The sequence below is a fragment of the Capricornis sumatraensis genome, chromosome 11 (genome assembly GCF_032405125.1).
Source record: "Capricornis sumatraensis isolate serow.1 chromosome 11, serow.2, whole genome shotgun sequence".
NCBI classification, from domain to species: domain Eukaryota; kingdom Metazoa; phylum Chordata; class Mammalia; order Artiodactyla; family Bovidae; genus Capricornis; species Capricornis sumatraensis.
Window position 1 is genome coordinate 64,811,566 of NC_091079.1, and position 12,463 is coordinate 64,824,028.

Below are 12,463 nucleotides of genomic sequence, written 5' to 3' on the forward strand. Positions count from 1 at the left end.
GGTTTCAAAATTTTACTGTAGAAATAACAGAATTGGTTACCGTAACCATTGTTGAGTGTGAGTCAGTGGCATTAGATATATTTATACCGTTGTGCAACCATCACCACTGTCTATCTTCAGAACTTTCTCATCAACCCAAGCTGAAATTTCATAAGCAATAAATCCCAGTCCCCTCTCCTCCAGCCTCTGGTAACCACTGTTGCACTTTGTCTCTCTGAATGAAATAGACTCACACAATACTTGTCCTTTTGTGACTGGCTTCTTTCACTTCACATAATGTTTTCAAGTTTCACCCTTATTGTAGCATGTTTCAGAATTTCATTCCTTTTTAAGACTGGATAATATTCTGTGGCACATATATATCACATTATGTTTGTCCATTCATCCATCAGTGGACACCTGGGTTCTTTCCACCTTTTGGCTGTTATGAATAATACTGCTCTAAACACGGATAGACAAATACCTATTCAAATCCCTACTTTCGTTGGGATTGCTGGATCAAATAGTATTTTGTATTTTAATTTTTTATTTTTGAAGAATCATCATACAGTGTTCCACACAAACTGTCCCATTTTACGTTACCACCAGCAACACACGAGGGTTTCCATTTCTGAGGGAGTGGATTTTTGCATGTGAAAAAGAGATGATGCCTTCAAATTGGCATCTCAAAACAATGCTAAAACATGGGTATTTGCATGAAGAATTTTCTCTAGCTTTTTTAAGATTTTTCCTTTTTTGGGTGTGGACCATTTTCAAAGTCTTTATTGAATTTGTTACAATATTGCTTTTGTTTTATGTTTTGGATTTTTGGCCTCAAGGCATGTGGGATTTTATCTCCCCCACTAGGGATCAAAGCCACAGCCCTTGCTTTAGAAGGCAAAACCTTAACCACTGGACTGCCAGAGAAGTCCCTTCTCTAGCTTTTTAAAAGAGCAACATCTGTAAAAATCTGGTCTTTAACTCATTTTAAGAGCTCACTGTTAGCAACTGTAAAGCCGCAGTGGCAGCACTTCAGGTAAAGACTGCAAGCCTTCTGCAGTATTAATACAATAATTAAAAATCCACAAGCCACAAGACTGTGAGATTAGGGAGATCCAGGAAACAGTAAGGTCTCAAAGCTGACCTGTGAGCAACTGAGCCCATTAAACTGAGTAAAGAACTTTAGTGAAAACAAGAAAGGGTCATAATGAGGACAGAAAAGAGAAAGCAAATGGGGGCACCTTTTACATGATAAACAAAGAGATGGAGGTCATGGCATACAAGAGGCCATTTGAAAGTGGCTTGATTTGTAAATATTAGGGACATGAAATTTCAGGGAAAAGAAAACAAAGCCTGTCAGGAACAGTTTTAAATAAATATACCCAAGCACAGAAACATAAATCGGCTACTGGATTTGTAAGTGAAGAGGGAACAGTTATGAAGGATTAAAACTGTGTATGAAGAAGGCAACATGCATAGAAAGTCAAAATGCCACATCCCACCTCATGTCTATAGAGATCTTACATTCTGTACACTCAGCATTTACTAGCAGAGAAGAGAGGCATTTCGATGTAAGGCGTGTTTGTGTAAAGATAGACGATTGCTGGTTCATTCAGCAGCTGAACAGATGTTTCTCCGCTGCCTGTTATGTGCCAGATTCTGGACTGGGCAGTGAAGATAGAGCTGGCAGTTTTCAGCAATGAGACAGATCAGTTAGACAGACATCCCCAGACAGGGAGGAGATGAAGCCCACGATGCCAGAGCTCATAGAAGACTTTGTGAAGACATTGGAACAGACACGTGAGCTGAATAGGAGTTCATGCCCCAAAGAAGGAAGTAGGATTTGGGTGGAGTAGAACCTCTTTCTAGGAGGAGGGACCAACGTGAGCAAGAGTGAGGGAAGTATGACAGTCTGAGTGGGGAGGTGATAGCAGAGGAGGACGGGAGATACTGGAAGCTCCCAGCAGCTCAGTGATGTTCCTCAGGATGTGAATTTCAAGGCAGGAAACAGCTGGGAATCATGCTTGAGTATGAACAAAGGTACACATTTTTTTTTTCTTTTCTCATTAGCTTTAGTATGAACAAAGATACACATTTTTTTTTCTTTTCTCATTAATGTCTAAATCCCCCATCTCCCTACACAAGCTCACCTCTTTTTAATAATCACAGATTTAGTATATTTAATTGAAAATTCATTGTAAGTAGGCTGATCTTTAGAGATGGAGAAGCTGATTGGTATTAACAGTAATTAGCCTCATACTCTCATAGGTTGCGTTCTTTTTATTCGACTGCCTGAACTGGGTATTGTGCTTGGTTCTCCAGCATCCATTCCACCCCTCGTTGTTGAGTAACAGCGATACGGTTTGGGGACTTGACCTTAGGTGGTTTAAGGGTAATCCTGCCTCCACTACCAGTGTTTTAGTTCACTATTGGATGTGTGTGATTCACTTTGGACCAATGAGAAACACCCAAGTTTGGAGGAGGATTGAGGGAGGAAAACTATGGTCAGCCAAGCTGTGTCTATTGCTAGATGTGAACTAGAATCTTATAGCTGTAGTGCCATGGGGAACCCAGGCTTAAGGTGATATTATGGATGGTAGAATGGAGAAGTGAAAAGAGTCTTGATGGCCCTATTGAACTGGGAAATCAGCTAACACAGAACTTTTCCCATTACTGGACCTCCTCTCCTGAAAGTTAATGATTTTCTTCACTGCTTAATCTATTTTGGGTTTGTTCATCTGAAACTTGAAATCATCTGCAACCTAAATGATACATGATCTTTGTGACCTTCAGCAGACACTGTGTGACTTTTTATGATTATAACCCTTTGAGCCTCATTTCCCTTGTCTGTGAAATGAATATAATTATGTATCAGGGTTTTTCATGAAGATTATTTGAGATCCATCACAAAACTCGAGGGAAGAGGCATGAACTAATACATGAGTGCCTACAATGCACCGTGAAATAGGCTGGTCCTTGTTTTAGGAGACTTAAAAGACTAGAAAAGAATTTCAGATAATTTTTTAGATAAAATGGTATAAATAGGGCTTCTCTGGTGGCTCAGTGGTAAAGAAGCTGCCTGTCAATGCAGGAGACACAGGTTCAATCCCTGATCCTGGAAGATCCCACATGCAGCAGAGCAACTAAGCCCGTGAGCCACAGCTATCGAGCCTGTGCTCCAGAGCGCAGGAGCGGCAGCTACTGAGATGTGTGCCGTAGCTGCTGAAGGCTGCATGCCCATGCTCCGCAACAAGAGAAGCCACTGCGGGGAGAAGCCGCACCGGAACTGGAGAGTAGCCCCCACTCACCGCAGCTAGAAAAAAGCCTGTGCAGCAAGGAAAACCCAGCACAGCCAAACAAAGAAATAAGATTATAAAGTGGTATAAATAAGGTTACATGCATAGGGACCATTGTACAGTGAGTTTTTTAAGATTCGTGCAATGTTTCTTGAATACTTGTCATTCCAGGCATGAGATCTAATGCGGGGTGGGGGAGGGGGAGAATGAGGGAGGGGATTAAGGAAAGGTGTGTCTGAAGAGTTGGTATTTAAGCCAAACCCTGACTGATGAGTATCAGTTAGCTGAAGAATGGGGAAGAACTGTTCAGACAAAGAAACGTAATATGCAAAGTCCAGAAGGCATGGAGTGTTCAAGGAAGAGACAAGGAAGTGGGTGGTACAGGTGGAGTGGACCAGGGATACAGTAGTGGGTGAGGAAATTGGAGAGGTAGAATGAAACAGATAATGTCATAGCCTTGTTGCCCACGTTAAAGACTTTTGAATGCTCTGGGTGAACAGTGAAGCCATTAGAAAGTTTGCATGTTTGTTTGTTTGTTTAACTTTTTTATATACACAAAAGTAGAAGGAGTAGTGAAATAAATCCCCATGAATCTATCAGTTAGCTTCAAGAATTGTCAGTGCATGGCCAGTATCAACTATCTTATTCTCTTGTCCCCTCTACATTTTTTATACAGTAGATCTTTGATTATTTTAAATAAAGCAGTGTGTACATGTCAACCCCAAACTCCCTAACTATCCCTCCCAACCCAGGTAACCATAAGTTTGTTCTCTAAGCCAGTGAGTCTCTGTTTTGTAGCAGAAGAGTCTTGTGAACTGACCTATACATTTTTTAATGAGATTGTGGGCATCCAGGGAGGAGGAGCAGTGCGGCGGTCAGTCTAGGTGAGACAGGTGGGTAGCGTGGACCAGAGTCATGGCAGTGGAGATGGGGTGAGGGAGGTGGATGGGAGCATCATCTTGAGTGCAGCAGTTACTGGCCCTGGTAAAAGATGGAAGTGATGTACTGACTTACAGGGAGAGTGGTATCAAGGAGGACTCTTCAGCTTCTCTGGAGTGACTGGAGAAGGGGAATATTTGGGGGTAGAAAAATCAAGGTTCAGTGTGAACATGTTAAATGTGAGATCTCTGATATACTGACATTGGGATGAGTGACAGTCTTACGTCTGAAGCTTGTAAGAGAGGTCTTTCTGGGCTGTATGCGACAGGGCCATTGCTGGTTCAGTGGTGGAATTCTCACCTCCCACGTGGGAGACCGGGTTCAGTTCCCAGCACATGCATCATGCTCACCTTCGTTTTATATGTAAAAGAGATGACCAGTGCAAGTTTGATGCATGAAGCAGGGCACTCAAAGCTCGTGCTCTGGGACAACCCAGAGGGATACGGTGGGGAGGGTGGTGGGAGGGGGGTACAGGATGAGGGGAACACATGTAACCTGTTGCCAATTCATGTTGATAGATGGCAAAACCACCACAATATTGTAAAGTAGTTATCCTCCAATTAGAATAAATTAAAAAGCAAGTACACACCTGTCAGGGAAAAAAAAAGAGGTCTCTCTGGGCTGGATGTAAGATTTGAGTGTCATGGGCAGATTGATTGTATCAGAAATGATGGGAAGGGATGGGACTTGTTAAGGGAGAAGTGAGAGCTAGGAACAAAATACCTACTTGACTTTTTACTATTTGCTCAATAAATATTTGTTGAATACTGAGTGGATGCTCAAAGAATAGGGAAGATTCAGAAGCTGGAAGGAATGAATGAACAGTGTTCCAGATGGAAGCATAGATACACACTAAACTGCAGGGGTTGAAATAACTGCATGTGTGGGAGGCAGTGCCTAAGTTGCCTGATTTGGTATTATCATCTGTAACATGAGGATTAGTCACTTGCTCAAGGTCGAACTTCTTGAAACTGATGCTTCCTGCATTTGTGCTGTCGTCTTTCTGACTTCCGAGCTTGGGATTTGCCACCATACCATGGTCCCTCTTCCCCAGATTATTTCCTATAGTTATGGTTCCACCCCTCAACTTGGAAATGTCTTGTTTCTTCCCATGTAGACCAAATGAAGTATTGTCTTTCATGGACACCTTCTTTATAGGATCTGTTTTCTGAGTTAGATTTCTTTCCTCTTTCCTAGCTCTCCACTGCGGTTTGAATCCACGGGGTATTGATCACCCTGCCCATGGTGAAGGTATTAAACTACAAATTGAAGGTGAAGGTGTTGAGTCTCAATCCATTAAAAATAAAACTTTCCAGAAGGTGCTTGACCAAAAAGGAACCCCCAAGCGACTGCAGACAGAAGCTGAGACAACTAAGGTAGGTGATACTCCAATAAGGTAAAGAGATTCTGAAGCTGCAGCTTCTGTATTTTGTGGTCCAGCCCCAGGGAAGAACTGATAGTACTTTCATTAATTATTGTTGGTGATTCAAAAAACACTGCTCCTCGATTGCAAGTAATAAGAAATGAAAATAGTGACTTCCTCACCTTTAGAGTGAAATCAAAGCACATTTGTGGTCAGTCTTAGAGCATGAGGCTCTGAGGATGGTATAGGATGAGCTATAGGGATGAGTGCCTGGACTTAACAATCTGTTTACCAGGCTTAATTGATCATTTGCTAATATTAGACAAGTCATATGACTTTCCAAGCCCCAGATTCTTTGCCTATAGAATGGGTACCAGAAACGCTATCATCTCTGTCAGGTTGAATACTGTATATGTACAAGTATTTTGTAAAAGGCTCAATTGGCTGCATGAGTATGAGGGGATTTTGCTGACCATCACAGTAACAAGTGATATTTTATGAAATATATACATGTATTCCAGGTACTGTTGGAAGGACTTTGACACACTGGCTTATTAGGTTCCTGTAACAATTCTGTCACGTAGACAGTAGTAAACAGGACCCTGGTTAAAGATATAATTGCTCTATTTTGTTGCAATATTCTTCAGTCTTTCAGTCTTTAATATAGATGTAAACTGGGAGTTTAAAGGATAGATGATTATTTAGTAAGAGCAGCCTCTTTCAAATGTTCATCATAGAACTGGCACTGTATGGATTTTTGTCTGAAACCAGTGAAGATGCTTCTGTTGGGGGTGTATGTTACTTTGCCCCTTGGAAATTGAGAGAACTCATCTTCCTATGATATTTTCTTTGAAGAGACTTCCTTTCAAATGCTTGTTGAGGGGTGAATATATGCGTGCCTTGGGAAGCAGATGTTGCAGTCCCCCAAGAAAAGCCTCAAGTAGAAGGGTTGCTTGGCCGTCATACAATAACTCCCTCCCACTCCTGTAAAAAAAAAAAAAAAAGAAAAAAGCCTTCCAAGATCAGATGTGAATTTTTCTACCTTGTCTGTACTTTTGAATAATTACCAATTACTTTAGTGCGGATAATTAAAAACGGATGACAAAAGAGTGTGTGTGTATCTGTGTTGTAGGGAGTGGGGAACAATTAGCAAGGGAGATATTGCAGATATTTTGCACATTTTAGCTGAGAGAAATTACAACTCATAGAAAACTGGTTGGTTATTGTTATGTGAGAGGAGCTGGGAATAAGTAAGCCCTATTTTGACATTAAATCTGGTCAGCCAGTGGTTGGTTCCATCTTGAAAGAGTGAGAAAAAAATGTATTAAAGGTCTTCTTTAACTAGGAAGATAAATGGTTTATTTGAGTAGGATCTTTTCAGAGATGCATAAAATATTAAACATTACAGTGGAGGAAAAGAAAACAAATTAATTGACAATTGCCTGATTTTAATTCAACTTTAGTTTAATTAAATTAATTTAATTCAACTTTTCCAGATTCTCTTTTATTTGCAGAACAGATTCGGTGATATAAGAAGTTGGATTCAAACCTGATAGGATTTGATAACTTCTGAATTATCTGGAATGTGTGATGTGGTAGTAAAACCAGTTTTCATGTCAGTGCTTTTTGCCTCTAGTTCACTTTACATTTGCTTTGCTGAAAACCTACTTCATTGAGAATGCAGTCATCTCTAATGAACCTTTCCTCAGGTTTAGACTCTAGTTGCAAGGCAGATTCGTCTGAGTTTTTCCAGGTTGTCTATAGTGAAACCCCCAAACTGAGTTGAAAGGGAATTCTGAATGTCTTCACAATGACATGTTTAGGAGTGACCGACTAGGAGCTCTTGTTACCAAGTATTTATTTTTTCATGGAGGACTTGATGACAGTGGTGGTTGCTGGGGAGCAGGGGCAAAAATAAAAATAAGGATTACTGCAGACCTGCAGTGTCATATACCCCAGAGATTCTGTACCACCGACAGTGTGAACATGTTCTGTGCATGTACGGACACACTGAGATGTGCCTTTCGGTTGCACTCCAAGGGTTATTGGAGTTGTGAGTCATCCATTTTCCTTAGGTAAATAATTGAATCTCTGGTAACTTGACCTACTCTACACTTACCTTAAAAAACCTCTAGCTACAGATGCATCATGTAAAGCCACTCAGAAATGCAAATCAGTACAGATTTTCTGGAGGACAGAGTTATCAAAATTTTCAATGAGTGTAACTTTTGAGCCAGTAATATCCTCTCTAGGAACTTGTCCTAAGGAAATAATTACCCAGATGTGCAAAGATGGCTGCAGGAGAATATTCACTCTAGAGATGTCTATAATATGAAAATAATGTTCATTCGTAAAACTTAGGCCAAAGAGATTGTGTATTCATGGAATTGAATAGAATTCTATCTTTTTAAGGGTGGCGAAGACCTATGTATTTTTACCTTAGTTTGTTCAGAGTGCTATTATACACCTTAAACTGGGTGGCTTATAATATTATTCAGCTGTATAAAAGAACGAAGTGGAATCATTTGTAGAGATGTGGAAGGACCTAAAGACCGTCACACAGAGTGAAGTCAGTCAGAAAGAGGAAAACAATTATTGTATATTAACACATACATGTGGAATCTAGAAAAATACTATAGAGGCCTTATTTGCAAGGCAGAAATAGAGACAGACGTAGAGAACAAACATATGGCCCCTAAGAGGGGAAGACTAGGGGATGAATTGGGAGATTGGGATTGACATATATACACTATTGATACTATGTATAAAATAGATAACTAATGAGGACCTACTGCATAGCACAGGGAACCCAGTGCTTTGCAGTGACCTAAATGGGGAGGAAATCTAAAGAAGGGGGATATATGTATACATATAACTGATTAACTTTGCTATACAGCAGAAACTAACATAGCATTATAAAGCAACTACAAAAGGAAAGTTTTAGTCACTCCATCGTGTCCAACTCTTTGCAACCCCAGGGACAGTAGCCCACCAGGCTCCTCTGTCCATGAATTGTCCAAGCAAGAATCCTAGAGTGGGTAGCCATTCCCTTCTCCAAGGAATCTTCCTGACCCAGGGATTGAATCCATGTCTCCCACAATGCAGGCAGATTCTTTACCATCTGAGCAACCAGAAACTATACTCCAATAAAAATTAAAGAAACTGGATGGTGTATAAACAATAGACATTTGTTTCTCATAGTTCTGAAGGCTGGGAAGTTCAAGGTCAAGGTACCACCTGCTGGAGTGTCTGATAAGAGCCTTGTTACCACAGGTCATAGACATCCATCAGCTCACTGTGTCCTCACATGGTGGAAAGGGACCAAGGATCTCTCTGGAATCTCTCTCATGGGGGCGCTGATCCCATTCGTGAGGGCTCCGTCCTCCCAAAGATTCCTCCTCCTAATACTATCACATTGGGGATTAGGGTGTGCATTCTAGGGGAACACAGATTTTCAATCTATAGCAGTGTTTATGCAAGCAAATGAGTGCGCTGCTGTTACAGTAGGGGTAGAGGAAGACGGGCAGGTTCCTGCACAGTGTGTAACATGTTCCCATTTTCCTATAAATATCTTTTCCCCGTAAAAAGGCATCACCAAGTCTGAAAGACTTCATTCCATAACTGTTTTTAATTTATTTTTAAATGGTTTTAATTTATTTCAAAATTTTATTTTTATTTATATTTTAAAATTATTTTGATTTATAATTGTTCTATAGCATTGTATTGTTTTCTGCCATACATCACCGTGACTCAGCCTTAGGTATACATGTGTCCCCTTCCTCTTGAACCTCCTGCCTCCTCCTACCTGATCCCGTCCCTCTAGGTTTGCACAGAGTGCTGGGTCTGAGCTCCCTGTGTCACGTAGCAAATTCCCACTGGCTATTTTACGTATGGTAATATATATGTTTCTGTGCTATTCTCTCAATTTGTCCCACCCTCTCTTTCCCCTACTGTTTCACAAGTCTGCTCTCTGTTTGAATCTCCATTGCTGCCCTGCACGTAGGTTCATCAGTACCATTTTTCTAGATTCCATATGTATGTGTTAATATACAATATTTGTTTTTCTCTTTTTAACTTCACTCTGTATAATAGACTCTAGGTTCATCCACCTCATTAGAACTGACTCAAATGTGTTCCATTTTAAGGCTGATAGTTAAGTCATGTATGACTCCTTGAGACCCTATGGACTACAGCACAGCAAGCTTCCCTGTCTTTCCCTATCTCCCAGAGTGTATTCAAACTGACATCCGTTAAGTGGTTGATGCCATCCAACTATCTCGTCCTCTGTTGTCCCCTTCTCCTCCTGCCCTCAGTCATTCCCAGGATCAGGATCTTTTCCAGTGAGTTGTCTCTTAGTATCAGGTGGCCAGAGTGTTGGAGCTTCACCTTTAGCATCAGTCTATCCAAAGAATATTCAGGGTTGATTTCCTTTAGGATTAACTGGTTTGATCTCCTTGCTGTCCAAGGGACTCTCAAGAGTCTTCTCCAGCACCACAGTTCAAAAACATCAATTCTTTGGTGCTCAGCCTTCTTTACGGTCCAACTCTCACATCCGTACATGACTGCTGGAAAAATCATAGCTTTGATTATATAGACTTTTGTTGGCAAAATAATGTCTCTATGTTTTAATATGCTATCTAGGTTTGTCATAGCTTTTCTTCCAAGGAGCAAACGTCTTTTAATTTAGTGGCTGCAGTCACCATCTGCAGTGATTTTGGAGCTCAAGGAAATAAAGTCTGTCACTGTTTCCATTGTTTCCTCATCTATTTGCTATATGCTGATGGGACCAGATGCCGTATTAGTTTTTTGAGTGTGGGTTTTAAGCCACCTTTTTCACTCTCCTCTTTTACCTTCATCAAGAGGCTCTTTAGTTCCTCTTAGCTTTTTGCCATTAGGGTGATGTCATCTGCATATCTGAGGTTATTAACATTTCTTCCGGCAATCTTGATTCCAGCTTGTGGTTAATCCAACCTGGCATTTCACATGATGTACTCTGCATTTAAGTTAAATAAGCCGGGTGACAATATACAGCTTTGAAGTACCCCTTTCCCAATTTTGAACCAGTTCTTGTTACATGTCTAGTTCTAATGGTTGCTTCTTGACCTGCATACAGATTTCTCAGGAGACAGTTTATATCTAGAGCTGAGATTATGGGGAAATTTTTCTTCTTTTACACTCATTGGAGTTTCTTTCTAATATATGCACTCTTTTAAGCATAAAGGAAATCAGTCCTGAATATTCATTGGAAGGACTGATGCTGAAGCTGAAACTCCAATACTTTGGCCACCTGATGCGAAGAACGGACTCATTTGAAAAGACCCTGATGCTGGGAAAGATTGAAGGCAGGAGGAAAAGGGAATGACAGAGGATGAGATGGTTGGATGGCATTACTGACTCGATGGACATGTGTTTGAGTAAACCCCAGGAGTTGGTGATGGAGCCTGGCGTTCTGCAGTTCATGGGGTCACAAAGAGTCGGACACGACTGAGCAACTGAACTGAACTCTTTTAAGCATATTTATTTAAAGCTTTTTTCAGGTTGCCCATTAACTTAAGCAGCTCAGCTGTGACTCTTCCTATTTGTTGAGTTGGTGTTCTACCTTTGAGGGTATTGTCTTTCCTCCCATGGGTCCAAATTCTTGCTGAATGATTTGCCAAGGAGGAGCGTTGTCTTGGGAAATATGCCATGTGTTGAGGTGCTTTTGTAGTCTGTGTGCTGTTGAAGCAAGCACTGATGAGGCGCTTTTGTGTTTGTCTCTTCCTGAACTGTTTGGGAGGTAGCAGCTTTGACCAGGTGTTTAATTATGTCTCAGTCTGATGTTGTCTTTGCTACTGATTATGCAAATAAAGTCCCCCCAGATGTGCTGTCTCATCTGCAGCTTCACACAGGAGCCTGGTTCCATCTCCCTGTCATGCCTGTGGGCTCTGCCATTCCAAGTCTAGCCATGTGGGCCTTTGAAACCAGTTCCTATTCCAGATCTCCAGGAGGCATCTTGAGCTTCATCATTCCTCACTGCTATGAGCTCTTGGCACCTAAAGATATCTCTTCCTTGATTTCAAGTATGCCAATATATAAATTTTAAAATATATTTTCTAGTATCGAGTTTGAGAGGGGATTGTATAGCATAAGTGTAATTTACCATTTTGACTGTGAAATTCATATTGCTTTTATAATTAAAACATCTCTGTCTACACATCCTTGGAAAAAGCATCTTTCTGTTTCTTTATCTTAAGTGTGATTTGGGGACCCTTGCCCTCAATGACTCAAAAGACTAGAGCTGTAATTCTAGGAAGAGGGTTATCCATGTCATTGGCTGTCTTAAATGAAAGAGAAATGAAATAGAAATCAATAGAGAACCAAGCTCACTTTTAAGCCTTATTACTGGGTAGCATAGGGTCTAGTTGGGAAAACAAAAACAAAAACATACATTTGATGTGTGAATTTGCAAAAGGTATTTATCAATGGGAGTCCTAAATGCCAGTGAGGACTTGCGAATCCAGAGAGTATAGATGCCTTAGGGATCAGTGTCTTGGCTAGCACAGACATAGAACATCACAGAAAGTTCTATTGGACAGGTTGCTCTGATCTGTGGAAGCCATTGAAGTTTTCTGGTTATAAGAGTGAGTAAGATTAACAGATGGAATTGTGTGAACATTTTCTCTGACCCTTGTCCTTGGGCCTGGGGGGACATGTGCTTCATTCATGAGAAAAAATGTGGAAAGGGGAGTCTGTTTTGAAGGTTATAGCCCTCAATTGTCTGATGGTTGGAATTTGAGTTTCCATAGCAACTCGGGATCTGCACTAAGATCAGCCCATTGGTAGATAGCATGCTGGCTGTTTGCCACCTTGAAATTCTGGACTGTGTCCTCACAAGTGGCCTAAATAC

The 12,463-nt window shown here is 40.9% G+C and overlaps 1 protein-coding gene across 1 annotated transcript in view; it reads left to right on the forward strand.

Moving 5' to 3' along the window:
• The first annotated feature begins 1,733 nt into the window (after window positions 1-1,733).
• The window catches only part of SAMD12 (sterile alpha motif domain containing 12), a 395,367-nt gene continuing 384,637 nt past the window's right edge, over window positions 1,734-12,463 (forward strand). Inside the window, exons 1-2 of the mRNA XM_068983432.1 lie at window positions 1,734-1,779; window positions 5,412-5,590. Coding sequence (XP_068839533.1) covers window positions 1,734-1,779; window positions 5,412-5,590 — 225 coding nt within the window. The remainder of the gene's footprint in view (window positions 1,780-5,411; window positions 5,591-12,463) is intronic.